This window comes from Panicum virgatum, chromosome 9N (assembly GCF_016808335.1).
Source record: "Panicum virgatum strain AP13 chromosome 9N, P.virgatum_v5, whole genome shotgun sequence".
NCBI classification, from domain to species: Eukaryota; Viridiplantae; Streptophyta; class Magnoliopsida; order Poales; family Poaceae; genus Panicum; species Panicum virgatum.
The window spans coordinates 23,794,430-23,817,906 of record NC_053153.1 but is presented as its reverse complement, the minus strand read 5'-3'; the positions used below and the strand labels follow the sequence as shown (position 1 = coordinate 23,817,906).

General features: G+C 42.9%; 2 protein-coding genes and 1 non-coding gene across 4 annotated transcripts in view; 2 read left to right on the top strand and 1 right to left on the bottom strand.

The window, feature by feature from the left end:
* Positions 1–8,364: 8,364 nt before the first annotated feature.
* LOC120693437 (protein CUP-SHAPED COTYLEDON 3-like) lies at positions 8,365–12,377 on the top strand. The gene is made up of 3 exons (XM_039976865.1): positions 8,365–8,722; positions 9,535–9,800; positions 11,685–12,377. The coding sequence occupies exons 1-3, from the start codon at positions 8,554–8,556 to the stop codon at positions 12,171–12,173; spliced, it is 924 nt and encodes a 307-aa protein (XP_039832799.1). The 5' UTR covers positions 8,365–8,553; the 3' UTR covers positions 12,174–12,377.
* A 338-nt stretch (positions 12,378–12,715) lies between these two features.
* TRNAN-GUU lies at positions 12,716–12,789 on the bottom strand. The gene has a single exon. It is a non-coding gene; the product is annotated as a tRNA-Asn (tRNA).
* A 2,095-nt stretch (positions 12,790–14,884) lies between these two features.
* The window catches only part of LOC120692783 (transportin MOS14-like), a 33,831-nt gene continuing 25,238 nt past the window's right edge, over positions 14,885–23,477 (top strand). Inside the window, exons 1-9 of one of the 2 annotated variants that reach the window (XM_039976168.1) lie at positions 14,885–15,273; positions 16,175–16,252; positions 16,365–16,427; positions 17,178–17,225; positions 17,305–17,451; positions 18,478–18,609; positions 19,904–19,944; positions 20,086–20,177; positions 21,257–21,384. In XM_039976168.1, coding sequence (XP_039832102.1) covers positions 15,145–15,273; positions 16,175–16,252; positions 16,365–16,427; positions 17,178–17,225; positions 17,305–17,451; positions 18,478–18,609; positions 19,904–19,944; positions 20,086–20,177; positions 21,257–21,384 — 858 coding nt within the window. In that variant the 5' untranslated portion in view covers positions 14,885–15,144. The remainder of the gene's footprint in view (positions 15,274–16,174; positions 16,253–16,364; positions 16,428–17,177; positions 17,226–17,304; positions 17,452–18,477; positions 18,610–19,903; positions 19,945–20,085; positions 20,178–21,256; positions 21,385–23,477) is intronic. The other variant, XR_005682741.1, reaches the window with a different exon arrangement.

Below are 23,477 nucleotides of genomic sequence, written 5' to 3'. Positions count from 1 at the left end.
GATCTATAGTAAGAAGACCAGCCTCACTCAACCTGAAAAATAGAACGATCAAAGGTAACTACATTATGTACGAAACGTATACGAAACAAACGTATTCTTAGAAACATAATCCGACGACATATCACTTGGGCACCCATCGTGGGTCAACAGGAATAAACTCCGCTGGTGGAAGTGGATGCAGCACGTTAAGTTTCACGCGCTGAACCACTGAAAGGAAGGACCGGTGCGACGAGTCTATGACTTCGTCAAGTAGAGCTGGCGTATCTTCGGCCATACCTAACACACAAAAAATATAAGTTTTCTGCATTTTCTACAATTTATCTGAAATTTTCATATAATTTTTCTAGCATTTTCATGCATTTCCTACAATTTTTGTATAATTAATTTTTATAAATATATTTTTCTAACATTTTCTACAATTTTTCTGCATTTTCTACAATTTATCTGAAATTTTCATAACCTTTTCTAGCATTTTCTAGCATTTCCTACAATTTTTGTACAATACATTTTTATAAATATATTTTTCTAACATTTTCTAAATTTTTCTACATTTTCTACAATTTATCTGAATGTTTCGTATACTTTTCTAGCATTTTCTACAATTTTTGACTATTTTTCGAAATTTTTTCTCGTATTAAACAACTAATCAATACCACAAAATTGGTTGGTAAACCTAATTGGTTTTTCTAAAAACTAATCTTAATTCTACCTAAATTATATTAAAAACATTACCTAAATCGCTAAAATATCATTACTGCTGCATACACTAATTATAGAATTAAACATACAAAAAATTTAGATTGAGAAAGTTGGGAAATATTTATTACCTGCGGTTCGGATCTAAAATCCGGCAGGGCTTCGCCGTTACAACTCTCTCCCTCACCCCTCCTCTCTCCCTCCCCCTCTCTGGATGTCGTGGGAAGCAAATGAGGGGGGAGCGGGAGATAAGTCTTTTATACAGTGTGGGGGAGCTTGCCGCCCCCTGCCGCCCGGCAGGGGGTGGCAGGCTCCCGCCAAGGGCTTCCGCGCAAATAAAAATTATTTTTATTTACATATAAATCCCTGCCGCCCCCCTGCCGAGCAGCAGGGGTATAAAACTGTAAATTGTGAAATCGAAAAATTGTGAAATCGAAAATATATTTCTGTAAAAAATGTTTTTGAAAAATATAAAAATAAAAAAGAACCGTGGCCGTAGTGCTGACCAGACGCACTATGCGTCCACTACTACAGCAAGATCATGTAACTCCACTGTCTATCAGAGTATGCATGTTGAACCATTTTTTGAAAGGGCCGGACACACAGAACTCGCTGTTACAACACGATGGCGGGATCGACGCAGGTACCACACCATCCATCAACATGTTCATCTTCAATGTTACTTAGTTATACTAACAGTTTGCGATTGTGTAGTCATGGAGCTGGCTTCGTCCGCTTTCTTCGCGTGCTAGAATGGTACCATGGTCATCTCCAGAGTACGACGTCCCGGGCAACAGCCATTGTCATTGTCAGATGAGTGGTAACCAAAAGTTCAAGTTTGTCCGTTCAGTCGTCGATGGGCTGGACAATAATGCCAGAGCTATTATCAAGTCTATAGGTTTCGGCGGATTTCTTATGTTCGCAAACTTGTCAGATGACAACACCAGATTTGGTGTGTGGCTTATGTCTAAGTTTGATCAAGAACGGAATGCCATTACCGTCGAAGGTAAGCCCCCGATGCAGTTATCCATACAACTGGTGCGTGATATTTTTGGCGTCCCCGAGGAAGGTCTTGATGTTAGAGGCAATAAGGAAGTATGCGAGAAGAAGATAGTTGATGTTATTAGCAGGTATCTCCGTCGGGGTGATGGTCACGGGTGCATCGTCGAAGATGCATTTAGAGTGTTGGGGCATAAATGGAATCCCGGGGACACATTAGCCGTGGACGCCACACGCGTTGCTACTGTGATTTTGTTATAGACCTTCCGAATGCTTGCACAGGGATCACTAACATTTTGAATCGTATTCATAGCCCAAAGCCAGGTAGTGGATGGGCACATGTCTACCTTTTTCGCCACTTCGCCGATAGTGGACACAAAAGGCACAATGAAGTTTCAAACTAAAGCATCCCTGAGGATCGTACACCCTAGGTTGCTTCCTGTAGCAAGTTGAAAAGTTTAGCGTTAACCAAAGTATCATGTTGCACGGATCTCCACGCGCACGCAAGATGAGTGGTTGGATCAGTGCATGGACATCTGCCGCCGTGTTCACAAAATCCATATTCAAATCGTATTTTCAAGAGCGGGTGTGGCATCCGCCCCTAGTTTTTGTAGCTAAAAAATACTATTTTTAGGGATAGGTAACCCGTCTATCCCTAACATAATTTTTAGGGCCAGGTTATGGTATGACTTGCCCCCTAGAAGTCGAGGGGCGGTCATGCCATGCCAGCCAACCACAAAGTAAAAAAGAAAAAAAAATCAGCCAACCAGCCACCACTAGCCCTGTAGTATCAAGCTACAATTTTTTTTGACAAAATATACTGCATCACCTAGGATTCAAATCGCCTACCTCATGCCTCGCGAGTACTTTTTTTAACACCACACTACATATCACTTATGACTTGATGGGGTATGCTATTTTTATATTAAATTTGAAATTAATTTATAAGGACGGGTGACGCCACCACTTGCCTCTAAAAATATTTTTCTATTTTATCTAAAAATTCATTCAAATATTTACATATAGAAAAAGCAAATAAAAAAGTGAAACTTCTACACTATGGTTATTGTGGACTATAGAAGCAAAAAAAATAACAAGTATATTTCAGTGTATATGATTAAGATTGTGGAAACACTATGACTTGAGTTATATGAGATACTATATAGTTATAGCTATTAGAGAACTTATAATAATTTTTTGGACCATTAAATGATCTTAAATGAAAAAGTTGTCAACTATAAAGTTTTAGTTCTTGTCATTCTCTACAATTTTGATATAAAGTTTAACTTCATCTGGGATCATGTGAAAAAGTTATGATTTTTTTGCGCGTACCATTTATAGAGGCGGGCCACGCCATCACCTGCGTCTAAAAATGTATTTTTAAGGACGGGTGAGGCCATCACCCGCCCCTGAAAAATGCCACCATTTTTACACCCGCGCCTGAAAATGGGCTCATTTGTAGAAACTAATATTTGATTGTTTAGAGTTATAACCGGTTGTTCCAGACCGGCTGTTCCTATTCTGACCGATTTGAACTCAATCATTCATGAATAAGACATGAATCTTCGAGATGTTGCCCCCCCCCCCTATAGAAGCACTAGGCATAACTTCTATATTTTCAATAGGAGGATTTGGATCAAAAATTTCGGCTTGAGACATCGAATTAGATCTTTGTTTTCATGGGCAATAACACAAGTAGATATCACATCGTTGCAAGGATTGATAATAAATTCGTCGCTCGGAATCTAGGTCAACATTATCCTCTTTATTGATCATATAGTTCACAAAGTTGGATAGAAGATCAAATAAAGTACATGAGAATTTCATCAATTTTAATAAATTAATGGTGAATGGTGGCTGCCACTCCTTTACCTTGATGACACCCTATCTGGTATTACGGAAACAGGATAGAAGCAAAATTTCATCTGTCGAATTAATTATCGCTGATACTGCTCAAGTAGTTCATCATGAGATGTCATATTGCTAGGGGTTTGACGGATCGGCCATGATAGACAGATTCTCGTTCTAAGCGGAGTCACCACATCTTGGAGTGCCACTGCACCAACCGGTCAGAGCAGTATATTGGACCGTCAATTTTGGTCTCATCGGGACAACTTGACGAGGATCGACAAGCCACCTAGAGTGTACTCTAACGTAGTAGAGATGAAGGAAGAACAACATGTTGAGATTGGAAAAGTTAAGATTTGGAGAAGCTAAAAGGATAAAAAGTAGTAGATTGATTTGCTTTTGATCGATTGGATGCCATCAATCAACCTTGGCCCTTTATATTTATAGGGAGGGGAGGTCATACCTCATTATGAGTCGTAACTCGGAATGCATAGCAAAAACCGATCTAACCATCCGGTTCAACCGGCCTATTCTAGGTACAGTCTTCCCGTAGTCATAACTCTCTCATCCGAACTCCAAATCAGAAGTTTTGTATATATATGCATTTTGATCGTCTCAACGAGAGCTATGCAACGACGAAGTTAAATTTGCATTTTGAAAAAAAAATCACCTAGACTGGTCTGACCGGTTTGTGCATACCAGTTAGACCTATTTCAGTTTGCACGCCTATGCCAATTATGGCCATCAACCCAATCCTTTTTTTTCATGGTTTTAGCTACATCATTATTTTTTATCTTGGTAGTCACTTTCATCGCCATCACCTTTTTACTTTTATTTATTAATCTATGTCACTTACAACTGTTGATGCTAGCTACTCTCTCCGTCCCATAGAAAGTGCAATTCTGTGTTAGAAAAATATCCCACAAATAAAGAGTGCAATTTTAGAGATTGGATCTCAATTACCTGCCTAATTAAGTGCCTAGATATGAATTGCATGCCAAAACAAACCACATGTGACAAAAAATAAGGGCAGGAGACTATTTTCATGCCACCACTTATCTGTCTAAAAACATTTAGAATTGCACTTTTCCTGAGACGGAGGGAGTAATGCCTAAATGTTACTGGCCATAATATCACTATACTCGTGGTAAAGTTTACACACCCCTCCATTTTTTTTTTCGCCACTGCCTGCACGCGCGCGCTGAGGTTTGCGGCGAGCCACACGCCAATGATATTATTCCTTCCGAGCTAGCTAGTTCATTCCACCACATTCCGCCTAATCGCGTCCACGTCGATCCTCTGCTGGTCACTGATTGGGTGGAGCGAGGGGGGCTCGTCATCGGATCAAGCCGTCGAGTCAAGTGGAGCCGCGCGGTTTTCCGGCGGCCCCGCCATCCAACGGCCGGATCGCAACGTCTCGTTAATTAATAGCATCCGATCTCATGCCTCGTGACCACAGCTGCTTTCGCAGCAGTGCGTGCTCTGATGGTCGATCGATGGAACGAATCTATAGTTTAATTAGCAAGATGCTGCCTGTGCTTCGCTATTATTAGCACGGTCGATCGATCAGGATCTCTGTCAGATCTTTTGCTTTTGTTTGTGTTCGTTGGTAGCTTTGCATGCGGTGCTGCGGCTAGCTGCTAGATACTAGCTTGTTAGGGTTTGAGTAAATTTGGATTTAGGAACCCTAGTTACGCAAGATTAGATAGTGCTGCTGGTATTTATTAATGTGCTTCCCCCGTGACTAGCTCTCTATCGGTTGTCGGATGTGCAAACATCCCCTCACACGTAATAACAACCACGACCTTATACATATGAAGGTAAATTAGTGTGATTTGGTCATCCGGCGTCACAGCCTTCCACGTACAGGCAAAGGACTCTTGTTATGGTCTAGTCACATTCTCCATCCATGTCTCAATACACATGACTACTGCCTTGGCTAATTACTAGGTGCACACATTACATATGGTCCTCTCCAAACTATAAATTAAAATTACAGCACTGCAAGAATTGATCCCAACAAAAAAGTATCCTTCTTAGCCGTCTCTAATTAGAAAGATAACTTTTTCACTGATGTCAGCAGGGAGACCCCTACCTATTTTAATATAAAAATTTTGTTTAACCCATATCCGTTTTAAATTTGGTCATCTAACACTACTAGAAAAACCGCACATTCGTCTTAGGACGTTAGTACCTGTCACGGTTTTGGCCGGTACTAACACTCACATTTAGTACCGGGCCTATATAACAATGCACCTAGGAGCCAATTAGTACCGGTTGGTGGCTCCAGCCAGCACTAAAGTGCGCCACCGACACTGAGAGATAATCATTTAGTACCGGCTGGTAGCTCCAGCCGGTACTAAATGACTCCCAAAATATTTAATACCGGGTAGAGGCTCCACTCGGTATAAAAAGTATCCTATTAGTATCGGGTGGAGGCTCCACCCGGTACTAACATGACCACGCTAAAAAAAATCTGGTGGACGAGTGACCAACCGAGGTCTTTATCTCCTCATCCTTTCCTTCTCCTTTTCCCCTTATCTCTTCTCTCTTTCCTTCGTGTGGGCATGTCCTTCAAGGAGGAGATCCGGCCGCCGAGCAACTACTGTGACGCCAGCAACACGGAGTGGCCGTGCTTCCCCGGCAAGTCCTACCACGGCCGCGGGCCCATCCAGCTCTCCTAGTGCGTACATTTCTCTCTGGAAGCTCCAATCTGATCCGTCGGCGACGAAGGAGGTGACGAGATTTGCATTTGCTTTGGGGTCGCATGATGCCAGGAACTTCAACTACGGGCCAGCGGGCAAGGCGCCGGGCTTCGACGGCCTGCGTGAGCCGGAGGTGGTGGCCGGCGACCCGGACGTGGCTTGGCCCCGGCAGCCATTCCGCGAGTCCCCCCTGCAGGCGAGCGAGTGGACTCACGGCTGCGCCGCCGCCGGCCATAAATCTTTAATTTTTTTCATTTTCGGATATGTAGTTGAATGCTAAATCTTTTCATGTTGAATCTCTCATGTTGTATAATTTTTCTTGTAATTTTAGATCTACTGTTGTAATCTAAATGAAGCTTTTCCGGCTCATCATCCCTTTTCTTTCTGCTCTCAGCTTTCTTCCCACCGCCATCTACTTATCTTTTTTCTCTGTTCTTGATTCTTGAAGAGCAGAGGAGAAAGATGAAGGTGGTAAAAAGAAAAACGAGAGGATAGAGAAAAATGAAGAGCTGGAGAAGCAATCTAATTTTTTTGCGTTAAAATTTCTTTAGTACCGGCTGGTGTTGGTGACCGGCACTAAATATACTATTTAGTACTGGTTAGCTCGACCGGTACTAAATGCAAACGCATTTAGTACCGATCGGACGGTACCGGGCGGGGAACCGGTACTAACCGGGGATTCCCGCCCGGTACTAATGCCCACTTTTCTTGCAGTGTAATGAAGAGTCGAACCTAGGCCTGTTCACGAGGAGTTGAAACCTAGACTTGCTGTGTATGCTACTCATGTGCTCTGATCAAGGTTTTTTTTCCTGACCGGTCCGGTCAAACCGCCGCCCTCCGGTAGCGGTTTATCGGACCGGTTTGACCAGAAGCCGGTGGAAGCCGGTTGAATTCAAATCCAAATTCAAAATCACATATGTAACCGGTTCCGACCGATATACCAACCGGTTTGACCGGTTTACTGGCCAGTTTAACCAGTGTACCGGTCGCCATATGCGGTGGGCCTTAATGGGCCGGCCCATTTTTTCTTTTTTTATTTAATTTCAAATCCCTGCAAACTATATTAAATGAACAAATTTTTGAGAAAATTTGACACCATTATATTCGTCGCACCTTGAAGTATTTTTAGGAATTTTTTTGGGAATTTTTCATTTTTTGAATTCAAATTTGAATTTTGAATTTGGGCCGGTTGGGTACCGGCCGAAACCAGAACCGGCCCGGACCGGTTTGACCGGTTAACCCTGGCTCTGATCACTATATATGCTAGAGACCCTTTCACAAAAATGATAACATTTAGTAATAGTTTAACTTAATGCTCACATCTTATCTTGCTCGCTAGATGTCTCCAGACATCTTGAGATGACCCTACAAGTGATTGTATTCGTCTCCCAACGATCCAAAATATAAGATGTTTTATTTTTGCCTTAAGTTAGATTGTTTTCAAACTTTGATCAAGTTATAAAGCTTCAAATTATTTTATGAACTCCATCATATAAGATGTCTCGATTGTGCATTTATTCGGTGTTGTAGGTGCTAATAACCTTCCTCTAAATTTAGTCAAAGGGATGCTTAACTTAGTACAAAGTACTCTTACATTTTGAAACCGATAAAGTACTAAAGTTTATGGTCAAGTTATTGGATCTTCAGTAATTGTCACCATGGTTGGATTCATATATCCTCCAATCTCCTTTCTCTGAACGGCGTTGTAGATCTCAGTATGCAAAAGAGTATGTCCATTATCTATGTCTTCGGTGGTTCGTGCTCCTTGGTGCCCCGAAGCAAAGGTGCTGTGGACCTTTCTTGCCACAGTAGACTTGTGAAACTTCTTCCGGACACAGGGAAGCGTGAGGCGCTTAGCCTGAGCATGCATTATTTAAGCTCTATATATCATGAGATAGATGCCGACAGAGGACACATCTCATTCTCCTACGGTTCTACCCTTCCATAAGTCACCAAGAAAATGTAATTAATTAAGTCTCTCGCAAAAGAAAAGGAAAAGATAGTTAGCTAACAGCCACGTCAACAACGACTTAGGTAGTAGCTCTTAGCACTCTTAGCCAGCTTGTCATTAATTGGCGGCCCGTACGTGTGCTCCTCCCTCTCCCTATATATGAGCCGCCATGTATGGCTTCATATCTCTCGTGAAGGTAGTATTGCCTCCTCGTTCATTCTCTCACTAACTTTACTAAACCCAAAGAATTGGGCCATTCTTCCTGAGCGGAGGGGGAGGAGGAGGATTGGGTATAAATATAGTGGTTTGGATATATAGGAGGATATATATAGATCGATAGCTATAGGACTAGAAATGGGGCTGAGGGAGATGGACTCGGCGCTACCGCCGGGTTTCCGCTTCTACCCGAGCGACGAGGAGCTGGTGTGCTTCTACCTGCGCAACAAGGTCGCCAACCAGAGGGTCGCCTCGGGGACCTTGGTCGAGGTCGACCTCCATGCCCGCGAGCCATGGGAGCTTCCCGGTAACAAGCAAGCTCTCGATTTATATATTATCATCGTTATGCATTTTCTTGCTTCGCCATCTTTCATATATCGTCTCCCTGGCCGGCCGGCCGGCCCTTGAATCACTTGCTTTAAAATTTTTTTTGACTCACATATATATATATGGGACAACATATATATAGCCTAGTACGCCCTTTAGCTCGCTAGTTGCTTTCATAATTTTCAGAATCTCTCTCCGCGTACAAGTATAGTCACTTTATCCTTATTAAACAAACCAAGTCTAGTCACCTTAGAAATTAAATGAATAAATATCACGTATATCGTCTCTCCTCTATTCGCGTGTGTGATTGCCTTGGTTCGCTCTAAGGTACTCGGAAAATTTCTAATGTTCATATGATCAAATAAAGACATATATGGATTTGTTCGGCTTACTTGGAGATCAAGCATCATGCACGGTTGCTAAAAGTTAGCTTGGCGCCAATAATTTGTGATGGCGTCTCACAAAACTCCAGCACACAAGGGACCAAAAGAGTCCACTTCTAGGGCCATATATAACAGCGTCACTAATATTCGCACTGTGGCAACTCATATGTGTGCCCCCAATCACATCCTCGATCTTATGCCTAAAGGCGAGCTGTCACCTATGAAGCTTCTTCACTATGGACACGATAGCGTGAACATACATGGTGTCCCACCACCTTATATAATTAGCTATAGCTTGTAGACAAAATTAAAGAACATGATCATATCCTAATAATAAAATGAGAATACACATGATATCTAAGTGGTGGTTTTGACCGACGATATATATGTTCTTGCAAACAATTTTCAGATGTCGCTAAGCTTACCGCAGAGGAGTGGTACTTCTTCAGCTTCCGGGACAGGAAGTACGCCACAGGCTTGCGAACAAACCGAGCAACAAAGACGGGTTATTGGAAGGCGACTGGGAAGGATCGGTCTGTCCACGAGCAGGGCACACGTGCATTGGTTGGCATGAGGAAAACCCTGGTGTTCTACCGTGGTCGTGCTCCCAATGGGCAGAAGACCAGTTGGGTCATGCATGAGTTTCGCCTCGAAACACCTAACTCGACACCGAAGGTACACAAATGCAGTTTTAATTTATTTATCATATCTATGGCACTAAGATAGCATATGCTAGCTAGCGACTTGGCTGTTAGACCTATCTACTAGATATAGCCCATATCCTTACACGAATGTTTCGACGTATAAATACTTATACTAATTATGACAAATATTTCTAACTAGTGAGATTAATTTATAAGTACTGATGTCTAAGTTAAACACTCTAAATCATAACCTTGTATATATGTATGTAGAAAATCTAGTTATCATTGTGCAGATTTTGTATCCAAGAGTTCTGGCCTTGTTGTATTGTTTCAAGAAATCGTTGACAAAAATCATGTGCATAGTGTTGTATTATGTGACAAAAATAATTTTCCTATTAACATATACTCCCTCCTGTCCCAAATTATTAGCCATTTTGACTTTTCTATATGCATAATTTTTAATATGCATCATCTAGATATATATTTCATGTCTAGGTGCATAATAAAAATTGTAAAATTAGTGTATTTAGAAAAACCAAAATGACTAATAATTCAGGACAGGGAGAGTATATGATTAGGAAAGTATACTGGCTTGAGTGTTATATTGTCCTTAGTGTCGGTGTGGAAAATGACCTGCGAATAGGATGCTAAACATAAGTATGCATGCATGTGTAGCTGTGTAATTAAGCTCTATAGTTGAAAAGTACGAAACACCTTTTCAGCTGTGGCGGCTTAATCATGCCCATATATGCATGAATGTTTATGCGTAAACCAAACAAAGAAGAAATCATCATCTGCCGTTGTTCTACATGCATGCAGTGATGCAGATGTGGCCTGCTTATTAAAGCTAAGTGCGTGCACCTATCATTTCCTCACGTGCTAATATCCAGGGCCGGCCCTGTGTTTTTTTGGGCCCGGGGCAAAGCCAAAATCAGAGGCCCCTAATTGATATAGCTATCCAACTAGATAAGTTGCAAAAGTTAATTTCGATATATATAAAATAAAGTTTTAAATAGTCGGCTATAACTACCTTTATAGACATCTATAGCTCCTAAGAAGGGCAGCCACGATGGCATTTAAAGCCTACTAAAGTCGACTATAGCCCATTAAATGACGGCTATATCCCGCTAAACGCCATAACGGCAGCCCTACCGTTAAACACCTTATAGCCGGTGATTAAAAACCTTGATATTAAAAAAAACATACGGTGAAAACAATGTTATATCATTACATCAAAATTAGAGCACAACTAACATTTACAAGAACTTGCATCCCTAATCCCTTTCTCTTAGAACAAATGAAAATCCTACTAACGACGAATCGAGCACTAATTAGTTTGAGATGATGCTTCCTATCTACGGAGAGCCGATGAGGAGGTACACAGGCGCGCAGTACCGATTTTTCGGTAGCTTCGATGATACGCCAGCAGGCCTGTACGCTTGAAATATGGATGGCCTCACCCATCCTCAGGGGCGGATCTACAGGGGGGCTGAGGGGGCTCCAGCCCCCCTACTCCCCAAAACACCATGGAAAATAGAGGTAAGAAGGAGGGAGAAGAAGAGGAAAGAAAGGAGGGAGGAAGAAGAAAGGGGGGGCTGGAGGAAGAAGAAGGGAGATGAGCCCCCCCCCCCCCCAAAAGACAAATCTTGGATCCGCCACTGCCCATCCTCAAGGGCCAAAGTTGTCGATGGGCTGATTTGTAACTGAATATCACAGTTTGAGATAAATCGATAGTGGTCATTTATTTTGTAACAAGCTAACATCATATCACAGTTTAGCACTTAGATCTTAGTAGTTTTGTATATACACAACGTATACATGATGGGCCCCTACAATTTGGGGGCCCAGGGCGACTGCCCCACCTGTCAACACTACAGGGCCGGGCCTGCTAATATCGGGCGATGTTGGCCTGCAGGAGGACTGGGTGCTTTGTAGGGTGTTCAACAAGATGAAACCCTCGTCAGAAGGCGAAGAAGCAGGCCGAATCCACCGCGGCCATCCGGCCACCGGCACCGACACCGGCACCGGCGCTGAGCCCTCCTCGCCGCCGGTCTTCCTCGGCTCGCTGCCCGACCCGACGGCGACTCCGGCGGACGAATTCTACCAGCAGCACCAAACAATAACCACGGGCAGCCAATGCGGCAGCGGCGTCAGCTCCTCTGCTGGCGCCCTGCTGATGAACCTGGCGATGCTCCAGCAAGGCAGCTTCTTGGATTACTGCAGCCCAGTGGTGCACCATGGCGTGGCGGTAGGGGCGCTCCACAACGCCGGCTGCAACGGCGACGATGCCAACATGGCCATGGCGCTGGGGCACGTGGGGTTCGAGGAGCACGGCATGGGGGAGGTTGTGGAGATGGAGTACGCGCAGGAGCAGGGTGGCTGCGGCGGCGGGCTCTACTTCTAGCAGGCACAGGAAGTGGTAGTGCTCTGAAATTATTGTGTGTGTATGTATAGTTTGGCAGTTACATGCAGTGCAAAAGTTGCAGTAGAGTTCAGAAGATCGCTAGCTAAATTGGGTTAGAGCGAGAAGGGAGTGTGAAATTGTGATTGTGATTTTATGTGTCAATGATCAGTAATAGTTTACACTATCTTTATATAGTTTTCAAAACCGAATTGGTTAGTTTCTTGTGTTTCAAAACCGAATTGGTTAGTTTCTTGTGTTTAACGGTGATGAAGTTGTAGGTGGACCCCTTCAAAAAGAAACCTCAAATTCAGGTACAGTGATGAACTCATCTGGGCTGATACCTTTGATCGGCCCATCCATTTAAGTAAGTTGTTTCCAGCCCAGAATCAAAATAGGCCCACCCAAAAGGCCCACCCAAATCAGTTCCAGCCCAGAGCAAAAAGAATAAAAGTAGGCCCACGCAAAATCAGTTCCAGCCCAGAGCAAAAAGAATCAAAGTAGGCCCACCCAAATCAGTTCCAGCCCAGAGCAAAAACTAATTCCGCTAGAAGGAGGGCTCGAACCTCCGACCTTGTGGTTAACAGCCACACGCTCTGGCCAACTGAGCTATTCCAGCTATTTGCTTGCAAAGCTGAAGACAATTTTAATAATAATATATTTTCCACGAGATCAATTTACAGAGGTCAACTGAGCTATTCCACCTGTTTGTTTTCTAAACTTTGCACATAATCCATATATTGTAATGTAAGAGCATACACACCTGTCATTCACATCTTACACTACATCTTACAATCTGCTATTCAAAGCATCAAATATGGTAGGGTGAATCTAGGCATGTTTGTTGGGGTCAGCCACAAATTTGAGAACCTTTTAGCAAGTCTTGTTAGACTCGTGGGAAATTCTACCATGTAACGAATTTGACCTCAAGATCTTGCAGTGTTCTCGGCTGGATTTACCCTTGGAAGTTGGGAAACATCACATGATACCAAGTAAACACAATAAATTAAAAAGACATATTTGGTGTCGCAATTTTTTTTGGGGGGGGGGGGGGGGGGGGTGCGGTTGAAATCATGATTGATGGGAAGGAAAGGCTTTTACTGTACCTCTTTTAAGCTCCTGGTTCTCGAAATATAGATAAGCCTCGTTGCATGGGAAGATGTCATATAAAACTATGTGCACAGAAATGCTAATGAATTTGTGGAAAACACTATGCTAAGATAAGCTTTTACAACAACTCATTTTTAGCAAAGCAATCCAATTGAATGGACAATATGTCGTCACATGTGCTCTTACATACCCCTCAATCTCTTGATGAGTTCATCATGTCATTCCCAAATATGGCTTATGAATGTTGATCTTATTAAAATATCATGAGGCTTCTATCGCCGGCTCAAGTCCTTTTCTATTTGCTGTGAGAATTCGGGCGTGTTTGGGACGGCTCCGTCCGGAGGGGCTTCAGCTCCGCGCTACATGATGCACTGTAGCACGAAGCTGAAAACACCCGGCTCCATGCTACAGTCAACTGCGGAAGGAAAGGAGCCGATGGAGCTGGAAAAACGCGGCTCCACCAGCTCCGCACTACAGTACCACTACAGGGCACTACAGTAGCTGAAGCCGGAGCCGGCGAAGCCCGGCCAAATGGGCCTTTCATATGTGAGCAACAACGCGTTCATAAGAAGGTCAATTGGGTTTTTTTATTAACGGTTTGATATAAGTATCGTTGTAAGCCTACCTATACCACATACAAGGTTTCAAAAACCAGTTTACAAGCTTATGATTTGTTTTATTTTTATATATAGGACGATCGAATAAATGTGTTGTCAGGAGGTGAACTCCATCATGAAAGTAGTTTTCGAATAGAAAAGTTCCATTATACATACCCAAGAGACCAAGACCAAGATGGGACTTTAGTTTGATTTTCCTTTTTACATTCGTGCATGTGGGTTTGTTTTTTTAAACACGCAGACGCTCATATACACGCACATACACTTATCCCTATAAATGCACTCATGCAACGATCCTACCTCTTGAGCTGACATATCATCGAGATGGACGAGAAATCACCACACGTGCCTCGCTGTCGACGGGTATATCACCTACCACTGAAAGAGTAGCACCGTTAACTCTTGGAATAAATTCACGAAAATACGAGCACCTGTGCCAAATTTAGGGCTTGATTCTGAGTGGCAGGTTCCACCATAAGAATCTTATTAGCTGAGCTACCCTCAGTTCACGCAGCGTGGATTTGTTCTTAAGAGTACATGATAAACTTGCTATAAAACTAGTGTATGTTTTGCTGTAAAAAGAATCTCCATATGTTTCCACGAACGCTTAGATTACAAAAGTAACGGAATTGTGCTTGATGATTTTCTTATAAAAGGATTGTACATGATTGGTTGGCAGCAAACGATCACTATGCACACCCATGATTACAAAACATGTGTTTATTTTATTCCTTTTTATCACGTCACATAATCAACATCTCCCTGAACATCACTTTTCATGATGCAACTAGAGTACCAAACAGCAAATCACCTCGAAATGCCCCCACAACCAACTCAACGAACCAACTCCGGACAACCAAATAAGATCCTACCATTAGCTCAGAGCCGGGCCCACATGCATAGACAGGAAGACAACTCACACCCAGCATCACAGCGAATGTTAACGCACAAGAGCCAACAAAAAGAAAAGAAAAGAAAAGAAAATTTAAACAAGCCCGTCTGCATCTCCATCTGGACTCGTCGAATCCCGCACGCGCAAGCACAAAGCACGGACGCGTCTGCTCCTTTCACTACTCGCCTCGTTTCAAATTTTCCTCTGTTAAACCCTACCCACCTGAATCCCCCCCAGGCAGATCCAGCCAGCTCGCCGGAGGAATCCGCCGGAATATTGCATCGAGCGGCGGGGAGAGGAGTTGGAGGCGGAGGCGGCGTCGGGAGGGTTAGGGCTGGGCGGGGTCGTCGCCGCCATGGAGGCTCAGGCTCAGGCGACGGTGAAGGAGGCGCTCGCCGCGCTGTACCATCACCCCGACGACAGCATCCGCACCGCCGCCGACCGCTGGCTCCAGGAGTTCCAGCACACGCTCGATGCCTGGCAGGTGCGTGCCTGCTTCTCCATTCGATTCGCCGCTCCTTGGCGCCCTGAGCTGGGTGAGGACTAGTTCGTGTGTCCCGGTTATTCCGGGAGTGAGAGGCTGCGAATTTGGGTGGGCGCCGAGTGGGATATGGGGGATTTCGTGTGAACTCGGCCTGAACTAGGGTGAATTTTACCACAGTCGGGAGGGGTTCTGTAACTCTAGTGTGCAATTAGGGCCGCAGGAGTAGGTGGGGACTGGATTAGATTTCGCGCTGTGGATTTTGCTCTGATCCTCTGGTCACTGCTCATTGTGGCTGCTGCAGCTCAAGGCTGGTGGTGGTATGGGACTATGGGTAATGCAGGGCAGTTTTGGTCTTGGTGTGCATTAGTTTGGAGAACTCTAAAACTTGGTCATTTAGGCAGTGTTTCTTAACCCTGTCAGCTCCTTATAGGTTAGGTTGCTACTTTCTAGTGAATGTTGATGATGCCAATCTGCAAGTTTCGCTTCATTCAAGTGCATTTTAGGACTCCTATGTGAATTTGATGGGACATGCAGATGCTACTGACAGAATGAACTTAATTCATGTCCTGTAATGGGTAGCTGTGATGTGTTACTGTGGCTATCTATGGTTTTGGATGACTACTGTTAGGAAGTGATTTAAGACATGTAGTGTAGAGTTCTGCATTGACAATGCGTACATTCACCACTTGTGGGGAACACACCAAAGTTGATGCTCGCTTGAGTCTTTTCTAATTTCCTGCTCTACTATCGACACATAGTGTGTTTGTATAAAATTTAGAATTTCTTTTTTGGCCTGGATTAGATGATTTTTTTTCTTTTACATTGTAGCATGTTGCCACCGTTTTATACGTTGTTGTCAACTCTATCATATTTGAGTGTTTTCCCCATCCTCCACATGCAGGTAGCTGACAGTTTACTTCATGATGAAAGCAGTAATTTAGAAACTCTCATCTTCTGTTCTCAGACCCTCAGAAGCAAGGTAAAAAGAAGGGACATGCTTATAATTTGTAAGAGCTATTTAGGAATGCCTATTTAACTTAGTTCTCGTGGTGAGTTTAATAATCTTGAATACCATCCCATGATATTTGTAGGTACAAAGGGACTTTGAAGAGTTACCTGCGGGAGCTTTCCGATCATTACAGGATTCTTTATATGTAAGTACCATCTTGTGAAGTTTATTTACAGATTATCAATTTTATAAATTGCGGAAAGCAGTTAGCTAAGGCCATTTTGTAGCTCTATATTGTGGTTTGCAACCTCAAAGGTGACTTAATAACATCATATAGTATTTGTACAAAATGAAACACATAACAATGATTTTATATCATATTTTTCATATCTTGAAATATTTTAGAAGTTGAGTCATTAGTCCGGCTTCCGAAAGAAAGCAATATAAGTGATTACAGAGTGAAACAGTGAACAGAAATCTGCAAAGACTCTAGTTGCATCAAACCATGCTAATTTACAACTACTGAATTTGAAACTAAAAACTATTTCTTTCTCAAGCCCTTAGTTATTTCCCTCACTCCCAGTAGGGGGTCAACACCATCAGAGTTGATCATCAATCCAAGGCTTAGTAAATTAGTTTTCACTACAAGGGCACATTTATATTTTTGGGCAGTAAACACCTTTGCGGTCTTTCTATCACTTCATAGCCTGCCAAACAGCCAAACCTTGGAAGTCGTTTGCTTTGGAAATATCGAGGTAGACCTACCGCTACCTTGGGGTTGATGACTAGAACAATTGAGGATATAATTTGTCCCTCTTTGTGTTTTGCTATCAAGTAAAATCAGCTTTTGGAGCTCTATTGCAATGTATGTACTCTTGGTTTCTTTACCTTGTTATAAGATCTGGTTGCCCTTTTAAAGAGCTTTGCTTCCATTTTTAACTTGGTGCATTTCCAGGTGTTGCTGAAAAAGTTTAATAAGGGACCAGCAAAAGTTAGAACACAGGTAAAAAGATAGAATTAAGCAAATATTGTAAATGTTAACACAATCATTGTGACACTACCACTCTTTGGATCATCTTCAGATTTGTATTGCAATTGCTGCTCTGGCTGTGCATATACCTGTAGAGGACTGGGGAGCTGGTGGAATTGTGAATTGGCTAAGCGATGAGATGAAAGCTCATCCAGAATTTATTCCAGGTTTCCTTGAACTGCTGATAGTTTTGCCGCAGGTACATAGATGTTCTTCATTCTTTTTCTCAAACACCAACACTCCTATGTTACAGAATGGTGTTTAGCCACTACTCCCTCTGTCCTGCAAAAAGTGTAGTTTTGGAAAATTTCAGATACATTACTCATCCAAGGAAATGACTTTGTTGCCCCTAATTACTTCTACCAATTATGATTGAAAACCGTGTTATTCATTTGGTTTTCTGGATCCTCAATGAATGCATATGCATTGGAACTAGAAAAGTAATATCTACTAAGTATTTGATTGGCTCTATGTGCTTTCCTATGCAATGCTTTCTTAGTACTTGGTATTACTTTAATTAAATGGATCTCATTACAAGCTAAAACTACACTTTTTGTGGGACAAAATTTGAATGCTATAACTACACTCTTTGTGGGACGGAGGGAGTGCCCCCTAACCATCATCACATACACAAAAAAATGATTGTATGGAAAGTGAAAATGGTGGTCCTTTTCTGTACATTCAAGGGGATTTAGTAAAGAAAAATCAGTTTTGCAAAAGCTTTCGGGTCTAAAAACCACTGAAAGAATACTTCAGTAATGTTTATATTGCTCCCATCAAAATTAGCCTCACTTACTGTCATCTCTTGCCACCCCCCCTCTTATCCAAATCCCTACACTCTTCTTCCATGGATCCGCAGATCTATGGCCATCCATGCCAAGAGCATGATCTAGGATGCCCATGCAACCAGTGCAAACCAGGCTGGCCCTGCCACTGCCAGCCTTCTATCTTCCTGCACTTGAGCTTCGGTACCTTTTCAACCACCTTACATGGATGGCTAGATCTGTTGTAGCAAACCTGGGTGTTTATGTTAGATACTCTTCTTGCTCATAGTGTTATATTAAACAAAGATTTATTCGTCATAGACTCATAGTGTTATATTAAACAAAGATTTATTCATGTGACTTTTAAGTTACCAACAATGACTCGTGCATACGACTAATATATTGTTATGTAGTGTGTTTGTCTTGGTAAAATTGAACTTTGTCCATTGTTGTGCTTACAGGAAACTTCTAGTTATAAAATTGCGGCTCGTCCTGAAAGGCGCAGACAGTTTGAGAGTGACCTTTGTACATCTGCAAATGTTGCTATTAGTTTATTAACTGCTTGCATGGCTATTGATCAGCTGAAAGAACAGGTAAATTTCCTCCTCTTCCACATTTCTTTATATGATCCTAAGCCTTAGGTGTCTTCTCAAATACCTCAGCTTTTACCCCTTAGGATTTATGCTGCATAAAGCAAGTTGTGCTTGCACGTTCAAATTTTTTAGCAAGAGCTTAGTTATTGATTTCCTGCCTGCTCTCTTACTTGCATCCAATGTTATACAATCGTCTAGTCGAACCTAGTCGCCATGGCACCGATAAGGCAACTAGTCGTCGATCAGGTCGATTAGTTGACCCTAGTCGGTCCTAGTCGTCGCTATAGTCGTCCTATATATCCCACGACATATATGTACATGTATATGTACTTATATACTATATAGCAAGCAGGAACACCACAATGATAGTCAGTTTGGTGACACTTGTGAGATTTGATGTTTGAACTGTCCAGAACTCCATATTCTTGTCCCACACAGTACAGGCTAATGGCTAATGGCTAATGGCTAATGGCTAATGGTGCAAGTTATATAGTTAACCTAACCCTAATGGCTAATGGCTAATGGCTAATGGTGCAAGTTATATAGTTAACCTAACCCTAATGGCTAATGGGCCTAATTGAGCCGGGCTGGAGTGCTGGTCTGCTGGACATCTTTTGGTTTTGGCCTGATCGTCCAAGTAGCTAGTCGGACGACTAATCGCGATTAGGCGACGATTAGTCGGACGATCAGACATCTGATCGACAAAAGCTAGTCGTTTCACTTATCGAAGCCAGCGGAGCGATAAGGTCGACAAATCGCGACTAATCGCGATTAGTCGGATGACTGTATAACATGGCTTGCATCTACAAAGTTCTTCCATGATTTGGTCATTTAGGGGCTACTATCCTTTCTTCAATGAATTAGTAGTTGTCCTTCAGTTACTTTGATGGTAGTCAATAGCTTTCCCCAAGGAGCTTGCAACCTCCCTAATAACTTGGGAGTCAAATTCTAGTTCTTGGTCCTTACTGCTTCTACATATTCTGGTCGCAGCACTAGAACTCTAGGAGACAGTATCTAACCAAGAGGAGTATATAATGTGCTGTCCATTTATTTTTGCATGTGAAAATGTGATGTCCACTATGTATAAGGTAACTCAAATGTGAGTTGACCGACCTTTCTATTGTTACATATAGCAAATACCAAATCTTCATGTTATCTTTTGTGAGGTGCTGCTGCATCGGGTATTGTAATGTCCTTTTTCTGAAACATAGAAGCAAACTACAATTCTGAGATACATTTCAGCAGTGAGACAATAACCTGCTTTTAAAGTTTATCTTTGATTGTTCCTTTGCAGGTTTTGGAGGGATTTTCTTCTTGGCTTCGTTTCTGTCGCGGGTATGAAGTTTCTGGTGTTTTGACAGTCATTCCTTGAAAGTGTAGCTGTTGTAATATGTTTCACTCTATTCTTAGTTTCTTACGCTACTGCTGGTTAGCTGTATTGGCTTCTAGAGCTGACTAAAATCTCTTTTCTGCCAGAATATCTGCTTCTGAACTTGCATCACATCCTTTGGTCCATATGGCACTCTCTTCATTGAACTCTGATCAATTTTTGGAGGCAGCTGTAAATGGTATTGTTTTGCATATGCCTGTAACTTCTATTGTATTTAGGCTGTTTATATTTTGTTACTTATAAATTTCTTCCTTTTGCCACGTACAACCAATTGAATTTTATACGAAATTCTGCGACCATTTTCTGGTCTTGGTACCATGATTATACTTAATTCTGTTGCTGAGAACATCAAAACCTGAAATATCTTTCAGCTTATATTCTTACTGTTTTGTAATTATTTCACGATCAAGATTCTATGCACCAAGATATTGCAGTTGTCGTATAATTATTATTTTTTTGTGGCGTTCATATGTCAAAGTGACATTGCAAACAATGACAATTTTTAAAGTGCAAGTTTTAGCGTGAATTTCCATCAAATATACATAGACATCCTGATAAAATTACAATAATGTGAAAGTATTCTCAATTTTGAAGGAAAATCAACGCATGCTAGTTTATATGGTGATTTGATAGCTACTGTAGTGTTGACCAGATCTAGATAGTTCTTTTTTGCAAGGAAAATGCATGGTAGTTTGTCAGGTTCAAGGACATCACCTCAACATTTTTTCTCCTGCCTCGAGGGTGTATATAGAATATAACCCTTTTTATATGGATTCAACCACACAGTAACCTATTCCCTAAAATTGCTATGTAACTGGTACCAAGTATCAGGAATTCAGGATTCAACACTCTTCCTGTTTAAGCAGGATTATATTGAAACCTAGTTCAGGTTTCAAGTTTCTAGCCAAATCACTGCACGCTGTGTTGGTTCCATAGTTACAATAAGGGTCCAACAAGCTTCATATTAGATACGTATATAGCTGTGGTTATATACTTGCCTTGTATTCCTTGTATACCAAGGCACATTGGCAATAACCAAATCAACTTCAGCATGTCTCAAGAGGGTAATAGGACCGGGAAGGTTTTAACGCAGGTTTCAGATAGTTGTAGTGGAGGTAGAGCTCGAATGTATTAGCTATCCATTGGTTGGAGGGTGGCTGTGGCAGTGTGCATATAACTACAGTAGGGTCTCAGTGATTCTCATGTCTTTGGTTTTGTTGGGAAGCTTACTAATATAGTTAACCTTCTAATTACCAGTTACATCTGAATTGATACATGCTACTGTATCTCATGGCTCTGGTACTACCGCTGAACAATTGCCGCTGATTCAAATTCTTGTCCCTCATATTATGGGTCTGAATGAGCAGCTCAAAGATCAGTCTAAGGTATGACATTCTGAGTTTCTGACCATATTCCGCGTGTACTATCAGTATATCTATCTACCAAATTCACCTTCATCATGTTTTGAGTGTAATGCGTCTTCAATCTTCATGCTTGCACATATACCCATTACTCAGATAGACTAATGTACTTTGTTGGCAATTCAGGAAAGTTCGAATATTCTGCTAGCGCTCTTATTTAAATTAGTAATGAGTGGCACTAGCACTCTTTTGGTTATCTTTCATTGGTATTTGCCTCTTAGAATTAGGCAGATAGAAAAAACTAAAGCGCTTTATAATTGCGCTGGTCTATGTTACTCGGATACCGGTACGGGTATCGGATACGATACGTATCGGATACGCGGATACGCACTTCCTCAAAAAACACCGATACAGGGATACGGCTAGAATAATTTAATATTAATAATTTTTACATAAAATATCACACTCATTAGTCATGAGAGTAGCATTTACATGAAACTAGTAGTATTGCAGTAGCCAGAGTCCTACTCAACCGGAGAGAATAAGTGCATCTGGACTCTCTGGAGAGCCACTTGTCCCCACATCACGTGAAGCAGAGCCACACTGAAGACAGAAGAAGTTCCCATAAAAAAAAGAAGACGGAAGAAGTGAAATCAATAAAGAAGTAACCATACCTCCTCTGCTCCTCCGCCTCCCCTTTCTCCTTCACTGCGCCGGCGCAAGAAGCGCCCGCCCCTCCTCCGCCTGCTCCTCTCCGCCCGCCCCTCCTCCGCCAGCCCCTCCCCGCCAGCCCCTCTCCGCCTCGCAAGGCTGGCTGCGGCGGGAGCGCGTGCACGCGAGGCCGCCGCCGCTCCTCGCCTCCGCCCCTCCTGTAGCTCGCGGCCTCCGCCGCCGCCGCCCCTGGAGCTCGCGGACCCCACGCTCGCCACCGCCCCCTGGAGCTTGCGGCCGCCGGCCCTGGAGCAGGGGAGGGAGGAAGCGGAGCGAATCTGGGCACGCCTCCGCCTCGCGGGTCCCTCTCCTCGACGCACCCCCTCACGGGGACCGCGCACGCCTTCGCCGCGAGCTCGGCAGCGTCGAGCTCGCCGACCTCGAGCTCCGCCGCGCCGAGCTCGGGCGGATCTGGCCGGGGTGGGGCGCGCGGGCCGTGGAGGCCCTCCTTCCTCAGTTCCTCCTCCTCTCCGCCGCGAGCTCCACCCTCTCGAATACGTGTCGGATACCCGTATCTGAGCCAATATGTATCCATATTTTTGGGATACGGCTGAAAACGTATCCGAGGCGTATCCAAGGCGTATCCGTATCCGATACGTGTCGGATACGGATACGCCACTTCCCAGGCGTATCCACGTAACAGAGGCGCTGGTAAAGTTAGTTTACCTCCTGAATCCGCAGTTTCTTGTGTAAAGCAAACTGCTTTAGTTCATCTTTGAAGGTCCATTTTAATTTTGTTTCTGAAGTCATCATTTGTATGCATGCAATTTAAGTTAACTAACACTAATGACCTTTTAAAATATTCTGAACAGCTAGGGTCTTAGAGAAGATCCTACGATAAAAAAGTACCAGTAGGCCATATGAAATAATAGAGGGTAAAATTAAAGAGAGACTTGTGCCACTTTTTTTCTCGAACGCGCAGGAGAGCTGCACATCAATAAATTAAGAAGATAAAAAGGAGGGGAAGAGCCTCCCAAAAATCAAAATGTTACAGGGATAAGGGTCTGTAACACACCCTAAAGTAGAGGAACTCTCTTATACAAACTAACTACTACAGGACCAGACCACACAACACCTGCCCAGGGCATCTATGTGGTAGGAGCTAGGGCAAGGAGATAAGAAACTCCTCGAGCCCCTGCTACAGACCACTGCTGGACATCTTCTCTAAAGGTTGACACCACCCGGGACAAATTAGGGTTCCCCCATCAAACACACAGTAGTTACGGTGCTTCCACACTAACCAAGATCCTAGGATAATGATGGAATTAACGCCCTTCTGAACTTGACCAGAAAACCTGCTGCTAGCTCCCGCCCACCTGTCAATAAAACAGTGATCATCCAACTGTGGCGCAACAGCTTGCAGCCCAAAATGCTGCAGGATGTAGAACCAAAATTGTCGGCTAAAA

What these genes read in the sequence shown, in the direction of transcription:
- LOC120693437 (XM_039976865.1), top strand. Translation starts at nt 8,554, where the DNA reads ATGGGGCTGAGGGAGATGGACTCGGCGCTACCGCCGGGTTTCCGCTTC. An exon ending in CGAGCCATGGGAGCTTCCCG is followed by an intron (nt 8,723 to 9,534) that starts GTAACAAGCAAG and finishes AACAATTTTCAG; the next exon opens with ATGTCGCTAAGCTTACCGCA. An exon ending in CACCTAACTCGACACCGAAG is followed by an intron (nt 9,801 to 11,684) that starts GTACACAAATGC and finishes GTTGGCCTGCAG; the next exon opens with GAGGACTGGGTGCTTTGTAG.